The sequence below is a fragment of the Sturnira hondurensis genome, unplaced genomic scaffold (assembly GCF_014824575.4).
Source record: "Sturnira hondurensis isolate 20B ecotype Veracruz unplaced genomic scaffold, ASM1482457v3 Scaffold0018525, whole genome shotgun sequence".
Classification (NCBI taxonomy): Eukaryota; Metazoa; Chordata; class Mammalia; order Chiroptera; family Phyllostomidae; genus Sturnira; species Sturnira hondurensis.
Genome location: NW_028091156.1, coordinates 2468227 through 2488924, shown reverse-complemented (window position 1 = coordinate 2488924; position 20698 = coordinate 2468227). Strand labels below are relative to the sequence as shown.

The following is a 20698-nucleotide window of genomic DNA, read 5'->3' as shown; positions in this document are numbered from 1 at the left end:
TAAACTAAAACAACAGTTTTTGCATGTGTTTCTCCACTGGAACAATGAAATATGTTGCAAACTTTGAGAAAAACATACATAAAATTATCTTGTAAAGAACACCTAGCAACGCAGGGTTTCTAAACATACTCTAAGGATTACAGCTGTGAAAAACCGTGAGATTAGGCCCTCACAATTCATTTCACTTTTCCAGGAAGAAAAAGAATCCTCGGTAAGCATTCCTTATGTAAAAAAAAGTCTATTGGCATGTGGTTAACAGGAGAATGGTAAGGTCATTTTAATTTAACCTGAGTGGTGCCACTTCCGGTTTCTAACCCTCAATTCCCCACGGGGGTAACAGTAGTGCTCCCTTAACTACTGCAGCAATTCCTGTGTGTCATACCTCACGCACTGGCAAATCACAGCCCGTAGGCCAAATCCAGACCACTGTCCATGCATGTATTTTATTATTAGTACGTACAGATGCAACCGCAAGACTACATATTTTTCTGAATGTCTTTAAACTTTATAACTGATACCAAACTGTGTGTAGTGTTTTGCAACTTGGTTTTAATCTAATATTATGTTTAAAATGTATCCATGTTTACTCTAGTTCATTAATTTTAATTTCTATATGGAATACTTTCATATACCAAATTTATTTCTCAGTTTTCTGGCTTATGGAATTTAGATTGTTTCCCAACAATTTTAGATTGTTACGTTGCTACCACACGAAGTGTGCAGATGAGCATTTCTAAAGTGTCTCCTAGTCCTCAGATGTGAACGTTTTCTCCGCCACACACGGAGACGTGCACCTGCGAGATGGAAGACATGCGTTCCCACTCCACTGGCAGGACCACTAGTGAGCCTGAGAGTCTTTTTTATGTTATTAGTGGTCATCTCAGATTCCTGTTCTGTAAAAAGGCAGTTAATATCTTCCCATTTTTTACATACTCTGTATGTATTGTATGTCTTTTGATTTTGGTTAACCCAGAATTGTTTATTACAAATCTCTTCCAGCAGATGGACTTGTTTTTCCTCATTGTCTATACTGTCTTTCTCATTCATAAAAAACTATTTAATACTAATGTAGTCTTAATTGGTTGTGTAGTCTTATAATTTATAATGTTATCCTTTTCCCATTTTTTTCAGCTTTGTTGGCAAACCGTGATGTATTTAAAGTATACAACATGATTTGACTTATGTACACAAAATGAAAGAATTCCCACCATCAAGCTACTACATCCATCAACTCACATATCTATTTTTTTGAGAACACAAGTTCTACACTCTTAGTGAATTTCAAAGACACAAGACACCACCGTTAACCACAGACACCCTGTTGCACACCAGCTCCTCGGACCTCACTGATCTGACCACTCGAAGCCCATCCTCCTCTACCCACCCGCCCCCACCACTCACACGCCCAGGGGCCCCACCCTACTCTCACAACCTGCGCTGTCTTCAGAAATCTCCCTTACGTTCTGCTTCCAGAGGCCATAAGCACAGTGTCTGTATTTTACTTTCTAAGTTTTACAATTTTCCTTTTCACTTCCAGTCTTTAATCTACGTGGGATTAATTTTGGGTGTAGTGTGAGATAAAGGCCAATGATATTCCCTTCTGTGCCAATGCCATTTAATGAATGGCATCCTTTCTCCCTGACTTACAATACCGCACACGTCATCAATGAAGTGGATTTGTCTCAGGACTTCCTGTGCAGTTCTACTGAATGGTTTTAAGAATGAAAGAGAGCCTATTAAAAATTCCCAGGACAGCAGGCATACACTGAAACTGCCCCACACAACCGGAGAAGGACGGTCACCCTCCATGCCTGCACCTGGACCGAGAGCATGGGCTTCACTGTGGGAGCTGGCGTCACCCCTGTGCCAGAAGACCATCTTTGTAAATGGCCATGGCTCTTCCGGACTTAGCTCAGTATGTTCCATGACACATACTGGGGTTCTGATGGGAATCACGGTGATTTTGTAGATTGATGTCAGGAGAACTGAGTTCTAACAAGATGACTCTTCCCATCCTGTATACATTATACTTACGGGTCTTCTTTCATATCCTTCAAGAACATGGCTTTCTCCATAGACAGCTTCCACATGTGGTATTATCTGCAATCCTAGGTGCTTCACATTTTTGTTGCTACTGTGCTAAAGATTTTCTTCAAAGAATCACTCTCGGCCCTGGCTGGTATAGCTCAGTGGATTGAACTCGGGCCTGAGAACCACACGATCACAGTTCGATTCCCAGTCAGGGCACATGCCTGGGTTGCAGGCCAGTTCCCAGCAGGGGATGCATGAGAAGCAACCATACATTGATATTTCTCTCCCTCTCTCCTTCCCTTCCCCTCTAAAGATAAATAAATAAAATCTTTAAAAAAAAAAGACTCCCAAAGAATCGTTCTCATTTTGCTTCTGCTTGTAATGGGAATGCTTCCAATGTTTCACCATTAAGTATGATCTTTGCTTTAGACTTTCAGTAGAAACTCTCAAATTGCTAAAAGTATTAGGTATATTAAACTAATAGATTTTCTAATGTTGAAACTTTCTAATCTGAAACAAAAATATGTGAAAAGGCAATATTTTTAAGTTAGTTAATAAGCCTTTTCTAACTCAAGATTCAAAACAGCAATGTAAACCTGGATTACAGAGAAGAAAGTGACTGTAAATCCTCAAGTTCTGATATGTAGGACTTTTACTTTCTGTTTCAAATATTTTGCAATTTCCATTGTGATTTTTCTCTTTGCCATGCTTACAAAGAATGCACTTCAAAGTTTCAAAACATATGTACTACTTTCTAGTTTTGTGTTGATTTAATTCCATTTATTTAGTTCTTTTGGACTGGTAAAACATTTTGTTGAAAATAAAAAATATAAAAAAGCGTGTGTCTGAAACAGTTCCCTTTCCCACCTGCTTCCCATTCACCCAGCCTCGACACCACCTGAAGCAGTTATTGTGACTAGTTTCCTACTTGTCCTCTCAGAGTTGCCTTTGTGTGTACACAAGCAAATACAAATAGATTAATTTTCCTACGAATGTTAGGATGTGCACATTGATCTCCTCATTTCTTTCTTCACTTGCAATATATTTTGAGGTCACATCAAAACAGAAAAAGCCTCGCCATTCTTCTCAGTGTTCTGCTTTATGACTGTGACTTGATTTCACCAGTCAACTGCTGATGAACATTTGAGCTTTCCCCAATCTTCTCCTTTTATAAATGATATTGACGTGAACAACTCTGCATGTCATTTTCACATACGTGATGAAGTCTTGGGTTAAAATTCTAGATGCGGAACACATGCATGTGAGTTGTGACGACGTATGAGGCGGCCTTTCGCCACAGCTGAACTAACTCCCATTCCCCCAAGCATCAGGTGCGCGTGGTCGGTGCCCTTGCAGGCTCACATTACAGTCGTCTGTCAAGGTTTGTACTGTGTCAACCTCACTCATGAAAAGCAACACCAACGTTTCATCAGAGAGACCCCCTTCTCATGTACTCAGTATCTTTCATATTACTGTTTCTGTGGAAGCCCCTTTCCACCCCACTGTGGTCTTTCCCCTAGTGCCAGAACATTCTACCCATTAGGAAGACCGCCCCTCTGCCAGTTAAAGGAGTTACAACTCTTTCCTTCCCAGTGAACATTTCTTTTCTGAGTTTCTTCAGACTTTTCATCTCATGCACTCTTTTGTGTATTGAATGTATCAAAATTTTCTTTTATGCTTTTCTGGATTTTGACTCCATTAGAAATGCTTCATTTATCCTCACTGAAATTGCAAAGGAATTCTCCCATGTCTCATTCCATGGGAGCACTGAGAGTTTCACTTGTTTACATTTCAGGGCTTGATCCATTCGGAATTCTTCCTGGTAGACCACGACAGGTATGATCTAATTTTATTTTTCCCACACACCATTTAACCTCTGATTTGAGATGCAACCTTCACCACATTAATGCAGATAAGTATCTGAGTCTATTACGAGACTTTCAACTCTGTTCAATTAGTCTACTTTTCACACAGTAGAAATGCATTTATTATTAAAGACATTTTAATATCTGATAGGGACAGTCTTCCTCACTGTGTAGTTACATAAATGCTATGTATTTCTTAATTAATATATCCATAAGTATTCCATATTTTTAAGATATTACAGAATATCTTCTATATCTTTTTATAATTACTGATTGTTGCTAGAACTAGAAACCACTTCAGGAAAACAGACATTTTTGCCAGTTTCGTTCACCACCAGACTCTCGGCGCCTGGAAGAGAGCCTGACCTGCAGAACGTGCAGTAAATACTCACCCCAGGAACTGGACCACGAACGCTACTACGGACGTCCTTTTTGACCTTTGACCTATTTGTATTTTATAGGTTAGTTCTCCTTGATTTTCTATGTATAACATTTACAAATGTGATGATTTTACTCTTCTTACACTTCCAAGTTTTTTCTTTTGCCCAACTGCCTGGCTAGCAGCCCCAGCACAATGTAAATAGCATTGGTGACAGTGGACATCTCTGCTGTGTCCCGACTTCAGCAATGTCACCTAGTAAGCACGGCGCTGAGTTCTGAGGCATGAGGCTGAGGCCAACTTCTAACACACACGCCCTGTTAAGGAAGCATCTACCTAGTCCTGTTTTACTGGAAAGGTATTCACTAAATTCAACGGCTCTTCTTGATTAAAAATAATCAATTCCAAAATGCAAATATTATATATGTCTAAAATTAATACTGAGACAATACTAGCATTAGATATTGAGATATTAGAGAGATACAGGGTAAAATAACAACAACAAAAGAGCCTACAGGAGTTAAATGAGCCTGCCACTGGAAGGCAGGCGTAAGAGGTCTGGAGAGGGGACTATTTTTCAATGTAATCTTTTTATACTTAGCTGAGTTTTATTTTACTTACATGCAGGTACTGTTTGACCAAAATTAATTAAAATCCATATAACATCTGAGCCATTTAATCCAAGAATATGAAAATATTTTGACTAAGCCACTAGGATCAACAATATTTTCAGTCAAAACAATTAATTAATAGTTATCAAGATCACAAACATAATAACATTATAATGATAACACTAATTGGCTTCTGCTTGTGCAACAGGAAATACAATGATACATTTCATATACATAGTATGTTGCCTGCTGACTCACTCCACATTTCACCCAGTCTATTCCGTGGCTGAAAAAGAAGTCTCTGTCCCAAAAATGTCCCTCTTGAGCAGATGAAAATGCTCCTGCTCCTCTGAGTAAGACCTCAGGAGGACATGAATCAGCCCTCCAGGCATCTGCTAGTTTGACATATTTATGCTTTATTTTGTTCAGGGAACGAGGTACGACACTGGTATGAGGTACAACTTGAAGGACTCACAGGAAGGAGGAAATGACTTGTCCATCGAGCTGATGCTAAATGTGACCTAAATTTCTGTGCACAAAGGAGGCTTAAAATTTATGTGAGTCCATACATTTTATCACCTAACACAAGGAAAACATGTCCCTTCCTTCTTTTTCATCCAAAGACTGCAGTTTGACCTTTTCCAATTGCCCTTTTCCTTCCAGACCACCTATCATTTTCATCTAAACCGAATGTCAGAGGCCAAATGAAAAACATCCAGGAGAAAGGACATGAAGTATGACCGGAACGGGGCCCGCCGTACGCAGAGCCAGCCCTGGTTCCCCTTGCACTCCAAGTTTGACACACGGGCAAAGTGAAACAGAGGTCGCAGATGCAAGTCCCCACAAATGTCGGGGAGGTGTGGGTGTATCTGCTGACCAACAGCCATCCTCTGAGTAAAGAATGTCCCTCACTGCTTCATGAGAATGTTCCCACTAGGGCACAAGATGCACAGAGATCCCAAGTGTAAACTAGGCAGAAAGATCGTTACACCTCCATGTTGACATACACTTGCACTTGGAAGCTGGTCAGCTGCTTGTTAAGAAACTCAAGCAGCCCTGGAGCGGCCCACAGGAAAAGAACAAAGGCCCCCAGCCTACAGCCCTGGCTCAACTCCAAGCTGATGAGCCACACTATGTGAGTGAGCCATCTTTTTTCCCATTTTTATTAAATGTACTGGGGTGCCACCGGTTAATAACATTATGCAGGCTTCTCACGCACAGTTCCACCGCACATCCCCTGTACACTGTACCGTGTGCTCCACGCCCCAGGTCAAGTCTCCTTGCATCACTGGTCCCTCCTCCACCCTCCGTGACTGAGCCGCCTTGAGAGCCAACCTTCCGGCTTCAGATGATTCACTTCACCTCAAGCGAAACAGCAGTCCCTGCCTAGTCCTGCGCAACTGCAGACTCGTGGGAGATTTTGTTGTTTTGCACATATTTCAGGGTCTACAGTGGACACCTAAGTGTGCTGCCTTCTTCAATCGAGGGCTTTGCCCCCAACTTCGGCAGACAGCCCAGCCCCCAATGGTGAGCTCCTTCAAAACTGCAGACAGCCTCTTCACCAGAAGTCCTGTCTTCCTTGGGCAGCCCCCGCCCACTGACCGGTACAGAAAAAGAAAGATTCGGCCGTTCTGACTAAATGAGCAACAGCCCGGACGGGCCACAAACTCTCCAGGTCCAGTGGGGCCGGCTGAGGCCGGGCCCACAGTGTAGCCTGACTGCTCCCCTGCCTAATCCCGCTTCTGCCAGCTCCCCCCACAGGGGTCAGTGCCTGACGCACCCTGCACTGCACAGCCTGTCTCTGTGCCTGCTTCGGGAAAACACACGTCACACGGCAAGGGGTACACAGAACAAAAGGCCAGCGAAACGATTTTCTTACATAAGGGGCAAAACACCACCTGGCATTCAGACCCACTCTGAGCAGGTACCATCTTGCCAATGAGGCGGCAGCCAGCCAGCCAGATACCAAGTATCATCAATAAAGGGAGTAGGTGGGAAATTCAGGCAAAGCCTAAACCTTCACAGCCAATGAAAACAGGGAAAGAGAAATGTTTAGAAGAGGTAACATCTCTACATTATCAATATAAAAACATTATTCAAGCTTCTTCCTAACTTGAATATAAATCATACCAATTATTACTCGAGTTTCTAAAATCAGTGATTTTCTATGTTACATATAAGGAAACTGGCCAGTACACACTTTTTTGAGAAGAAGATTTTATGTACATTTAAATAGAGAGTTTTCTTAGAAGTATCCTATAGAAACGCTGATTGGAAGAAAACCCAGGTATTATACCCATATGTATACACAGGACATCACTTCTTTAATGCTGACAAATGACAGTAACAACAACAAAGCAAAACAGTGAGCGGAGCCACCTCAGAACAAGCATTTTGGTTGATGCCTCGTGCATCCAAGACCATAGTTAATAAATCTGACATAAGCAGGCTTCTGCTTCTGGATATCACACGAGATACCCAGAACATCCGCTCACCTGTGCACGTAATGCAGCTGATGAACCGAGTCGATCGCTATCACCATTTCCGCCAGGTAAAACCGAGCCATCTCCTCGGGCAGCCTGTCTTCAAATTTGCTGAGCAGAGTCAGCAAGTCCCCACCAACGTAGTAATCCATAACCAGATACTGGAATGAAACAATAAAATGTACTCAATAAATAAAAAAGGGTAAAAAATAGTATATTTAATGTAACCCGAGGTCAAATAGCACTGGGTAAAGTATCATCGTTAATTAACAGACGATACATAAGATTATCAACAGCCCTGGCTGGTGTGGCTCAGTGGACTGAGCACTGGCCTGCGAACCAAAGGGTTGCCGGTTCGATTTCCAGCGGGGGGCACACGAGAGGCAACCACACACTGATGTTTCTCTTCCTCTCTTTCTTCTTCCCTCCCCTTCTCTAAAAATCAATAAAATATTTTTTTAAAAAGATTATCAACAGCAGACATTACAAAACTTGTAAATTTCATAGAGGAGTAGAATAAATTGCTAGCAACTGGGGCAGGAAACACGACAGTATTACTAGTTTTTGTCGTATTGTGCAAAGTAGCAATATCATCAGCACCTACAACAGTAGACCACAGTTGTACCAACGTTTCATAGAATGAACATTTTCATTCTCCGAAGTGGCCTTGTGAAACTCACAATGTAAGACGGTCCTTTCTGTTGAATAAATGGATCTTTATCATCACTATATTTTCCCTATTTTATCTGGCCCCAGTAACAACTTTGGCGTAACCAGCACTTGGCCAGGCATCCAAAAACCAGTGTAATACAGAATACAGAAACTCTCACCAGACGTAAGTTTCTCTTCCCATTTCTGATAGTGCACGAGTATTGGAAAGGACTTTTCTAAGGTACATGTAAACAGAGGCTAAATGATTTTAGATGTGGGCTATTATGTGTGTGTCTGATGTTATAATTTACAGTAAGAAAAAACATACTGGCATCGAGTCCAGGTCTCCTGAAAACCCTTAGAATGTCCTAAGTGACAAGATAAAGCTGTATCTTTTGTTACCGGTAACGAGCCCCTTCCAGTCACACCGGAGCTGGTGTTCTGAGCCCACTTTTGGAAAACTCCTGCGTAACCTAAGGGTGGGAGCTGGCCACCAGGGGAACCAACCAAGATTACAGTTGAAACTTTCAGTCCCGCCCACTGAAGAGAGGGCTGGAGATTCAATCCCGACTGGCACAGGATTTAATCAAACCTGCCCACGTGATGAAGGTCGGGGTTCGAGAGCTCTGGGTGAGCCCGCAAGCGGAGAGGAGGGGGGACTGGTGCACTCTCAGGGAGGCTGTGGAGGCTCTGTGTGCCCTTCCTGCAGCCTTGCCCTGCACTTGCCTTTCTCCTAGGTTCTGCGAGCAGCAGCGCCCTCTAATTCACCGAACCCCTGGAGGGAATCTCCGATCCACAGCCTGTAGGTCAGAAGCCCAAGTAACAACCTGGACCTGTGCCTGGGGGCTACTGTGGGACCTGATGCTCTCTCCAGGTAGTTTCAGAATTCAGTTAAACTGTGGGACACCCTGCTGGTCACAGAAGTGCTTCCTGCGTGGAAAACCCATGTGTTCAATGTCAGAAGGGAAGTAGTATGACTGTGTGCAATGTAAGGAAAAACAGTAGTGTTCCTTCACAGAGCATCTATGGCAATAAAGGAGAGAGAACTATACACCAGATGTTCACAGAGATGACCTCTAGGTTGGTAAGAGTAGAGTCAATGTCATAGTTTTTTGTCTTGAGGAGTCTTGACAAAATCCACATTCTTATTAATATACATTCAAGTTATAAACATGGACAATTTCCTTAAAATAAAAAAAACTAGTTTCATATTTTAAATCTTTGAAAGTTAGAGACAGAATGTATTTCAAACACCAGTCTACGGTTTACTTACTATATCTACTAGGCCTAATGCTTAGCAAAGGCTCTCATCAAGATTAGAACAAAGTAATCTAATGCAAATTGTAGTAACATAAACATGCTGCTAGAAATGACGATGGGTGGGGAGAAGAAAAGCACCTCTCCTACTTCAGAAGGAAGTACCTGGAGTAGAGCAGCAAACACACAGTGTTCACGGTAAATACAAAAAAAGTCTGCTATTAAATTTGCAATCTAATACCTATATACAGAAAGTCAGAAATGTAACGCATTCCTTCCATGAACATTTACTAGGTGCCCATCAGGGTCTCTGGGGCACCCCACGGACAGACGCCAGAAGACCGAGGGGCAAAAGGTGCCCCCCCACACACCGGAGGGGCTCTCCTGCCCGGGCAGTGGACTCCACTCCTGCAGCAGCGGATCCCTGACTCAGGGCTTGGCAGGCCAAGAGGCAAAATCAAGGGTATTAAGCAGGTACTTACATAGTAAAAGAGAAAATAAATTCCCATGCCCTCTTATTGGCAAAGTTCAAAGCATAATAATAATAATTGAGTATAATTTGGGGGTATAATACCCATCTACTAATGAGAAAAATGTGCTGCTTCTGTGGGGAAGAAGGCAGTATAACAATTTGCTTAACTGGGGCTCAAAGCTGGTGTTTCCGATCATCAAAATCTTTTGTAAATACTTCTCTGTAAATGCTGAGTTATAACTGTCATAAGATTTCACGTGTTTCATCTGTGAAAATGTCTATTCACAAAGACAGGCGCTAACATATACTAAGAACATTTATGAAGCATATAATTTTAATTGGACAGATCGCCCTCTTAGAAGGCACTTATACAATGCTGTCAGATTTTCCTCCTGGTATCTGGGTCCAGTGTGTCATTACATTGCAGATCAACCACTTCTAACGGAAGGTTAGGCAGAAGCTCTCCAACGCCCAGTTAAATGGATTCTGAACTACGGACCTTTCCTTTTCTCTTATACAAAGTCCCAAAATTAATGCTAGAACTATGGTTTGAGCTCAAAAGATCTATCTGCTGCAAATCAGTGTGGGAATGAAGATTTCAATTCTTTCTACTTTTGACAAGGGAAGTATGTAAAGCAGCTTGACATTACGTGTGACTCAAACAGCCTTAGTTGTCAGGATGAACTCCCCATAGCATAAGTTTTGCATGTAAGTGCTGTTTTGCCTTGTAATTTAGGTTAAATTTATTTTTAAAAACACATCAAGCCTACAGGAGAAGCTAATTTCCACAGTAACTCAGTATTTCACAATAATGTTTAAGATGGGCTTTTTTCGTTCAAAAACTCTCTGTCTTGGCCCCTGGTCCAATATATTGCAGTAATAGGTTACCATTAGGAAACCACTGAAGAGCCGTGTTGCACAGGATGTCAGCTCTGATTTGGCAGAAATTCACGAACGGGGTAACACATGCCTCCACGAGACTGGATGAAGTTCAACGCTGACACTACTGATTCAGTAACACATGAGAGGTTCAAATATGTGCTGTGAACTACCTACCTTTCCATTAATAAGACAATGAATATGCATAGGCTTTAAGTACCTATTATTTAATGATATACTAAGTAAGTCTCCTTCTGCTTCACACCTATTTTCTTCACACCCAACTGTAATATACCTTAGCACATTTCAATTCCGTTTGTGCCCAATTAGTGTTTTCTGAATTTCTCTGAAGATACTACTGACTGTAATCATACCACACAAACTATTCACACAGGCTAATTCTTCAAACAACAAGAACTGAGGAGAATCAGTAACATCTTTCAACTCAGGTCAAAGAAAACCACTCAAAATCATTGCCTTGATTTTATAATCAACCGCTGATGTTGCTCCCAATTTCCTCAACTCTTGGAGCAACCGTTCCTGCCACAGGGCCAACAGTTTCAGACAAGTCGATTCTCTGTGGGCACATTTCTCTGACTGCTGCAATCAAACATGATTTAATCGCCTTAACACTGGTGAATGGCTCTCCTTGCCTCACACATGAGCCTCTGAAGGAGCTTCCTACAGTCACAGCCTCGTTTCCTTTCACATTTCTAGGCAGGAATTCTGCCGTGATAAGACACTCTGTTTCAAACTCTACCTGTACTGACCCCTGCGACGAGTGCTCGTGTGGCAACATAGACAGTCACCGCATCCTGTCCTGCAGGTGCAGTGGGGCCGCAGCCTCCTCTCCCTGGCCTGCCACAGTGCATATGCCCTACTGACACGCACAATACACTGTCACGGTGTGGCAACATACATAGCACCTGCAGTGCCCTCAAGTTGTAACTGTCACTGCAATTTGTAATCGGCCGAGCAGCAGTGCAAAGCAGTGACAGCAACGCACACAGGGTGCTCCCCTCCGTCACCGTGCCCGTCTCTGTCACTCGTGGTCAATTCGGTCACTGGAGCACAAAGGCAGCCGTGGACAAAGTGCATACATCGGTGGGTATGGCTGTGTCCAGTAAAACTTTATGGCCACTGAAGTTTGAATTTTATACAATATTCACATTCACAAAATGTTCTTTTAATTTTTTCAACTATTTAAAAAGTACAAAAACAATTCTTTGCCTGCAGGCTGCACAAAAACAGGTAGAGCCAGGTTCGAGCTGTGGGCCATAGTTTGCTGAGATCTGGTGTGTAAGCACCCCCAGATACGCAGTGCTATTCGCCCTTAAAAGCACCAGGTAGGTATCTAACCCACCAAATGGGCCACGTGATAATCCAAGCCTACGGTATACCAAAGTAAATGAATACTCTTCCCCATACTCTAAATCTTCTCTTCCTCTTACATTCTCCAGCTCAATTCATCAAGTACTAACCAGTAAAGACCGCAAGTTAGACACTGGAAAACTGGGAATCATCCTGACTCCTCTCCTCCACTGACTTCTGCTCAAACACAGAGTTCTAAATATTTTACTTCCTAAACAGTGTCTGAAACCATCCCCTCCGTCTTCATCCCTATTAGGATATCATCACCTCTATTCAAGCCCTCATAACCTGTCACCTGAATGCCGTCCAAGTCTCCTGTTTCCTTTTCTAGTTTTGCTCCTGAAATCCATCCTCCACACTGTGGCCGGGATGTTCTACGTAAAATATAAACTTTATCACACTCTCCTTAAAACCCACTTTGAATCCCTCAGCATGACCCACACTCTGGAAGCCTCATTTCATGTCTCTTTCCCCTTCATGCTACACTCTAATCACACTAGCCTCACTCTCATTCAAACGGCCCTCGTCCTTTCAGACCCCAAACTCAGAGATGCAACCTGTCACCAGAGGTGAGGGACTGGCGGGGGGACGTGGAGGAAGGTGGTCCGCAGGTACAGACTTCGAGTCCTGAGATGAGTAAGCACGAAGGACGCAGCGCGCAGCACGACACCTGCAGCTGACACAGCCCTCGGACACACGGGAAAGCTGTGAAGGGAGTCGGTCCGAAGAGCTCTCAGCACAGGGAGGATTTGTTCCCTGTTTCCCTTCTCTTCTCTTCTTTTTCGTGCATCCATAGGACAAGACAGTCGTAGCCGAACCCGCTGTGGTGATCATTTCACAACACAGGTAAATCATACCATCATGCTCTAGGCCTTAAAATTATGCAGTTATGCATGCCAATTATTTCTCAATAAAAGTGAGAAGAAATGATTCTTACTAAGTTATTGTCATCCTGGAACGCATAATGCAAAGTTGTAATCCATTTATTGTCTCCATTCACTAACACGTCCCTTTCTTCACGAAAACAGGCTGTCTGAAAAGGGGGAAAAAATTGAGATAGATGACACTACGTAAAACTATGAAATATATTATGCAAACAATTGCTTAATATGTTTACTACACTTTCTGTTCTAGAAAAACAGTATATCCAATATTACATGAGTTTCAACAAGTTTTAAGGCACACCCAGAATTAGACAGCTGGAGTAGTAACTTAAAATACTGTTAAGCGTTCAAAAACACCAGGAGATACGCAGCATCGTTCAACAAGCATGATCAAACCTGTCATTGAGATAATGTAAGTACCAACATTTTGCCACATTTACTTCTGATCTTCTTCTTTCTAAGAAAATAAGATGCAAGTTGTGGCCTTCCTACTTCGATCCACTCTCCTCCTTTCCTCCCCCGATACAATAACTAATCGGAAGTTAGTACATATTTCTTCCATCATATGCTTTGGTCACATGACTGCAACTAAAAATAACAGAATTGTTTTGTATTTTGAAAATTTCCATAAATGATATGATTTTATCTATCGTTTTACAACTTGATTAATTTTTACTCAATCATAACTTGTTTTCCTTTTAATTGCTATGGTACTCCATTGTTTGAATACACCATAATTTACACAACCATCCTAATCACAGAAACATTTATTTCCAATTTTGTGCTATTACAATGTTGCAGTAATATACCTGAACAAATGTACAAGAGTTTCCCCACTGTACACACTTAAAAGCAGACATGCTAGACAGAAGCATTTTCAGCTGCGCCACACTCCGCCAGTTTCCTCCTCTAAGTGCTGTCCCAGTTACCTACACTACTGGCACCCTAGTGTGACATTCACCCTCTTCCCCACATCCTCAACTGTACTTGGCATTATCAGACTTTTATGTGACAATATGATAGGTGTAATATAATATCTCCGTCCGCCACATTTCCCATGCCCCATGGTGTAAAATAATATCTCATTGTTCTTTTAATTAACTTATGCCTAATTACAGGTGCAGATAAATACTTTATATATGTTTATTGACCATCTGAGTTTTCTGGTTGAATTGTTCATTCCCTTTGCCCGTTTTCCCCGATAACGATCTTTTTCTTATTAGAATGTCTCAAAAACTCAATTTTTTAATATCTCATTTTGAAAACAGGATATTCAAGTCTGTAAGGATACAGTACACATGCAGGAGGGGTTACTGGGGATCACGGAACTTCTTCCAATTCTATCATCACTCAGTTTCTACTCAACCAAATATTGTGCTTACCGCAGTGATGGTTTGAACTGTTTTGGAAGTGTTTTATTTTTAATATTCAGTTACACATTGTTTAAATTTTATCCTTAATGGGCTATTGGTTAAAGAGAAACAGCAATAGGAATACCCACAATGAAAACAGAAGTTAATATGGACTGGATATAAAGAAAAATAATTCTGCAAAACTGTCACATTATTCTCCCCCCAGGCCCATTGGTACACACTCATCAGACCAACACTGTTCTTAGACACTCCTACCCAGCACATCAGAATTTCCTGAACACCTGGAAATCGTGCGTTAAAACAAGAAAATCCACTCCTGATCACATGTACTACGGCTTCTTGTTTATTAGTCATACAGACTTCTATCACCTGTAAAATATTATCACAGAAAAATTCTTTCAAATAATAACTGAATTATTGTAATATCTGAGGAAGAAATGCCAAATTTTCCCACTAAAAAAAAAACAGATAAGCAAGTACAATTTTAAAGTGCAAAATGCAAGAATTTCAGTATCACCTCTTATACACTAAGATGTCGATTTATATATTTGGTGGCTAAATTAAACATGAGATGTGTCATTCTTGAACTTATTTTTCAGCAAGAATTTTTTTTTGCATAATTCAAAAAAGAGAGATCACTTGGTAACATCCAGAATTGGCAAATGAGTGAGATGACAAACACATTTACACACTATTGAGTGCAAAAATATGCCAATCCAATGCTTTTAGAAGACAATTTGGCAACAGCTACCAAAGTCTGCCGCCCGTCTGCCCTCCAAAGGCAGGAGTTCCTCCACGGGGGAGCCGAAGTGAAGGGGCAGATCAGTTCCAGAGCCAGCACAACACGCAAACCCGCAGTGGACACACCGCTGTAAAATCACGCACTGGCGGACTCCAGGGCCGCCAACAGCAGCACGGTCCCTTCGATTTCCCTCTGACACTGCACGTGCTCCTGCGGTGGCCTGACCAGTCTGACGCACTACTGACTTCAGAGGCCAGTGTTGCTCCGCAGGGCCCCCAGGCCCCTGGCTGGTCCACCTTCTCCTCTCGGCCCTGCGGAGTCTCCTCATGCTTGTTTCAGATTTCGTGTGCAGCATCTTCAGCTGTACTTGATGGAGGGGATGGGGAGAAGAATTTCCACTCCATCTTGCCCCAGAAACAGAATATATTAATGTTTTTTATTTCCACAAAACAATATTTAATTGTCAATTGTCTCTTGCTTTATCTTCCTTTTGCCAGTGTTTCCAATCAGTAATGACAACTAACTAGCTACCTTTCCTTTTCACAACTCTTCCCCAGCATATCCAACTTCATAGAAAGGACAAACTTAACTCAATTTTTCAAGAGTTGTTCTAACTCTGCAATCCTAAATTAACTACAATGACGATTTCTGTGAAGTGATCACAACACACTTATTCACTAGTTCCTAGTAAGACTGGTTGCTCAGTGGCTGACAATCCACCGAGCTCCTGCAGGTCTGCCTCAGCGGCAGGGAAGCTCCTCGTCCAAGGCCACGTCCTCCTGGAGGCAGCCAGCATCCAGCAACTGACTGGGGCAGGTGCACAACAGAAGTCGGTCATTTGGCCCAATGCAGGACAACCCCGAAGGGCCATTTCTGCTCCGTGGCTCCCTCCTGTTCCACCAACAGAGGCTACGGGGACAGGCTGACTTCTCCCTGGCACAGCATGTTCCACCTCTTTTCCCTCCTGTAGGTGTCAATTCCAAAAGAACTCCCCCAAAAATACACTGCACATTAAAATCAACCTCAGTGCTGACTACCTGGAAAACCGAGCCGTGCCAACACGGCAATTCAGTCCTAGGGAAATCCCGGAGTAAAGACTGAAGTTATCGAATGTAGCAGGCACTGGCACACAGGCCGGAACGTGCCATAGATGCTTCCGGATACTTTTTAAACAGATACTGTTACACAGTCACTTCCTGTGGGAGTCAGAGAGGAGCTGGACCTGGGTGGGGTGTGCTCAGAGAGTACTTCCGCCTTACCTGTTACACACTATTAATTCGTTTTATAAAGAATCTGTATTTCACTTGTGCAGTTTTTTTCAGTAGATGCATCCGACAAAAAACTGGAAGCAAAAACTTGCCAAAAATGTTACTGATTAACTTTAGGTGATGGGAGTCAAGTGATTAGCTTCTTCTTTGTACTTGTGGTATTTTTCAAATTTCCCCAAACAAGGAACTAGTGAAATATTGGCTTTCACTACCACTCTACCCATCCCATGGGAATGTTTTTTGCTTCTCCCTGTATGTCTGTTCTTCTTTAGGTTGCTACAAGTACGGGAAGATACAGAAAGATTTCTAAGGGTGAACTGCTCATCATCCTCTTCCAGGTTTCTGCCTAGTACAGGCGGCAGCATGACCTTCCACAGGTAGGGTGCTGAAAGGCCTCTGTACCAGTGAGCTCCGCTTCCCAGAGGCCCGAGGGCATGACCCAGCACAGAGCCCCACCCCAGACCCCCTGTGACGTCAGCTCGGACCCTGCCGCACCACCCGAGAGGGTTTTCGTGCCGTGCCGACCAACCTGCCCCGCAAATCTGGCACCAACACAAACATGCTGCTGACTGTTCCGAGAGCAGATTACACTACGGCTTTTAATCATGTAAAACAAAACCAATCTAACTGCATGGCCAGCAATGAGCCATTCTCAGAGCACACAGCCAAAGCTCCCGCTGACTTCTGTTTGGAGCAGAATACAGAGAAATACAGAATGATATAAATGAGCTGTGACAAATTAAAAATCAATCATTACTAAATTTCTTCATATAAAAGAAACTATTTTCCCCACATCCTTTTAACGTAAATGGGTAAGCCCCACATTACAAGGGTTTCTATTTGGTTTTCAGACAATATTAAATTACAACCAATGAATTATAACTTTTATCATAACCATATCACAACTGTAAATTACTGAATTTGGCTCAGGCCTTAGAATATGTCATCATAGATAAAATATTAAATGATATCTAAGAATCCATTGGCTCTCTATAATTTTATAGTTTCTCTAGAAATAATGCTAAATATTAAACATTCCAGTAATTAGAATCTTACCTCCGCTCTTTTCAGCATTTCCCATTTATTCAGTATTTTCATGGCAAATACTTTGTCTGCATTTTTCAGTTTTACTACAGCGACCTAGAAAAGGAAATACAACTTTTAAAATACAACAAATAATACATTTGCCAGTCATCCATTTTCCTTTTTCCTCTCTGTAAAAAATAAATACCAAAATTATCAATGATTTCCATGCAGTTCAAATTTTAAGATCCTAAATCAAATAATATCAATTGAAAAAGTTACATTAATGAATAAGTGTCAAACAAATAACTGTATTTGTGAACTGTATGTTGGTAATTATATATCACATCATCCTTTTCAAGTTTTCTTCCCTGGAATTTAAACTTGACATGTACTACCACTAAGAAATTGACCAAAATGTGTGTAAGATGAAATTACTAGAGCTTATTAAATACTGAATGGCAAATTCCAACACAAATCCATTTTGTAGGATCAAGCAAAATGAAATAAACTGAAAATGATCATTAATTTTCGCACCACACAGTCTTACACACTATACCACAACCCCCAGCTCTCGCTCGCTCTCTCTCTCTCACACACACACCCTAAAGATTCATAAAGGCCAACAGTTCTACAAACTAGAGTTTTACAAATTCCTTTCAAACAACAACAAAAAAAATGGAACAGCTATTTCTCTACTTTGTATTTTAGTTGTGAATAAAAAGCCTATCAAATACAAATAAGTAAGCCTGTATTTTCACCCTCAACAAACAGATTACATTTCTGTTTCCACTCTTCTGCTTCGGTTAGACTAGGTAACCTCAGAAGGCCTTTGCACTCACTGCTGAAGGGCTGAGAGCAAACTAACGCAGCAGGAGAGACAAAGGTTATCTGCAGTTATTGGGGGCTGGAGGAGAAGACAACACATGCGACCTAATATGCGGAAGGAGAAAACAGAACTATATACCACACACTTCCAACAGTTCAAAGGGACATTTCCAAGGATGAAGGACAGGTTTAAACTCAAGTGCCAAATTTTTTAAAATCTTAAGAGCAAATTAACATATCAAGGTCATTTAATAAGTTTATATGTGGCTCAAATGGCAATAAAAGTAATTGACCATATAATTAAAATCTGTCTATTATGATATACACTGAAACATTCCTTAGTAACTGTCATAAATGGTTGTAGTACTGTGATTATAGCTTTTCATCGATTAACAGGGGAGGAAGAAAGAGAAACTATCTCACTTTGACATACAGTAACTTTAGTCTTGGTCACACCTGCTCAAGCGGCAGAAATGAGGGGCTTAGTTCTCCTCCTGGAAGGCTGCTGCCTTTTAAAGGGGGGGGCTACACAAGACACGGAAACAACCTAAATGTCCATCGGTGGATCGATGGGTCCAGAAAATGTTAGTTATTTATTTAAGATTACTCATCCACAACAAGGCAGGGGATCTTGCCATACCCAGGAATTCAAATATCGAATGATCTCACCGACAAGTACAATCTGAAAAGGTCGGACTCACAGAAGCAGACCCTGGGGTAGTGGCTGCCAGGGCTGGGCACCGGGGGACATGAGGGGTCAGTCAAGGGCACAGACCTCCGGTCAGGAGATGAGTTGGCCCAGGGAGTCTGGCGTGCAGCGCAGCGTGGGGGCCACAGTTACCCGTGCTGCACGACAGGCGTCAACACCGCTGAAGCCACCGAGAGAGAGGACCGTGAGTGTCCTCACCACACACACGAAGAGGTGACCGTGTGACGGGGTGGAGCCGTTAGCTTTACTGTGGGGACCATCTCACAAAACCTACCCAGCCATCAGTTTGCACATCTCCATACTACACAATGTTACAGGTCAGTTCTCCCTCCACAGCCACGGAAAAGTAAAGCAAGGGGCTGTGACCAAGGGCAAGGACAACATGAAACATATTTCACTCAGATCTCTGAAAGGCTGAAAATCTGAGTTCGGCTACTCTGGACTCAAATTGTATGTTGCACTACTGGGAGTGCAGACAGACAGACGGACAGGAGCACTGGGCGAGACACGCCTACTATCAGGGCAGGGGAGAGACACAGAAGGCTACCAGGTAAGCCCTCCCCACTCTGATTCAGGGAACGTGGACGTCACGTTGGGAGAGAAGCACACCTGGCACTGCATGACGCGCCAGTGCCGCACGCGGAGGGCATGCACGCGCCTGAAGACGGGCGCCCCCAGAAGCAGCAGGACTCACCACACGCGTGTTCTACACGCCAGGCACTCTTCTTCCCAGAGTTCTGTGCAGGCCCCCACCCCCTGCCTGCAATGCTGGACGTCAGAGGCTTCAACAACCCATCCACAGCCTGTACTCCCTTCAAGCCATTTTTCTGATTTTTAATCTCACTTATTACGAAAAAAAAAAAAGCTCATGAGATGCTGCTCCAAACCCCAATAGGACTGTTACACAAAATAGAGCATATGCACTAAATTATCTTTCTCAAATCCCAAAACTACTGGAACCAAAACCACCCCTGGATTACAGTGCTGTGCAGCAGAAACAAACTAACATTAAACAGACACACAGACGCTGAGCTAGCAGCGTTCGCCAGGGCTGCTCAGGGCAGCGGTGACGGTGTGGACTATGTCAGGCCGCTGGGGTTGTCTTCAGGCTCTGATACGAGCTACGTGGCTTTGGGCAAGTAACTTAACATTTCAAAATTTCAGTTTTATCAACACTACTGCAGGGTTAATAACAGAACTTAACTTACACAGTTGTGGTAAAGATTAAAATAATTAATACCAGTACACACTGCTTACAACAGGGTCTGGCACTTGGTGAGCGTTAGCTACTATTACTGTGAGTCAGGACTTGAGCCGAGCAAATTCCGCACAATATCTTAACTGTCATTCACTCCACCACTAACAGGTGGCAGACAGTAAGCATCCCAGTTTCTTCAACTCTTACCTATAAAACAAGAAACTGTGATCTCTTCGACTGCTAACTTTCCATAATTGTGTACCCACGACCCATCCATATCCACAGAATTATAGCTACAAATATCCTCCACTGAAAATAAATACAAATAAAAATTATGCCACAGTGTTTACCACAGTGCAGCTTCCAATAGTAAAATAGTGGAAACAACTTAAATATTGTGAAAGATGTAACTGCTTAAATATGATATATCACAAAATTATTGTAAACTATTCATATTCTTGGAAATACTGCTAAAGAATGCTATTTAATAGGGAAAAGTTCACAACATCATTTGTAGATTGTTTTTATATAGACATATAAAATACATGCCTATAAATTTCTATGCCATGTGTCTATTGAGAAAGTCAACAAAATTTTACAAAACCAGGTATTTCTAGGTAATATGATTTCTATTCAAATTCCTGTATTTTCTGTATGGAACATGCAAACTTTGA

At 42.2% G+C, this 20698-nt stretch overlaps 1 protein-coding gene across 5 annotated transcripts in view; it reads right to left on the bottom strand.

Annotated features, from left to right (window-relative positions):
• CDC42BPA (CDC42 binding protein kinase alpha) overlaps positions 1 to 20698 on the bottom strand; it is a 175824-nt gene that overhangs the window by 107079 nt on the left and 48047 nt on the right. For all 5 annotated transcript variants that reach the window (XM_037069514.1, XM_037069511.1, XM_037069512.1 and 2 more), the window contains 3 exons: positions 17323 to 17406; positions 12937 to 13032; positions 7382 to 7530 (listed from right to left, as the gene is read on the bottom strand). In XM_037069514.1, the coding sequence (XP_036925409.1) occupies positions 7382 to 7530; positions 12937 to 13032; positions 17323 to 17406 (329 nt within the window). The remainder of the gene's footprint in view (positions 1 to 7381; positions 7531 to 12936; positions 13033 to 17322; positions 17407 to 20698) is intronic.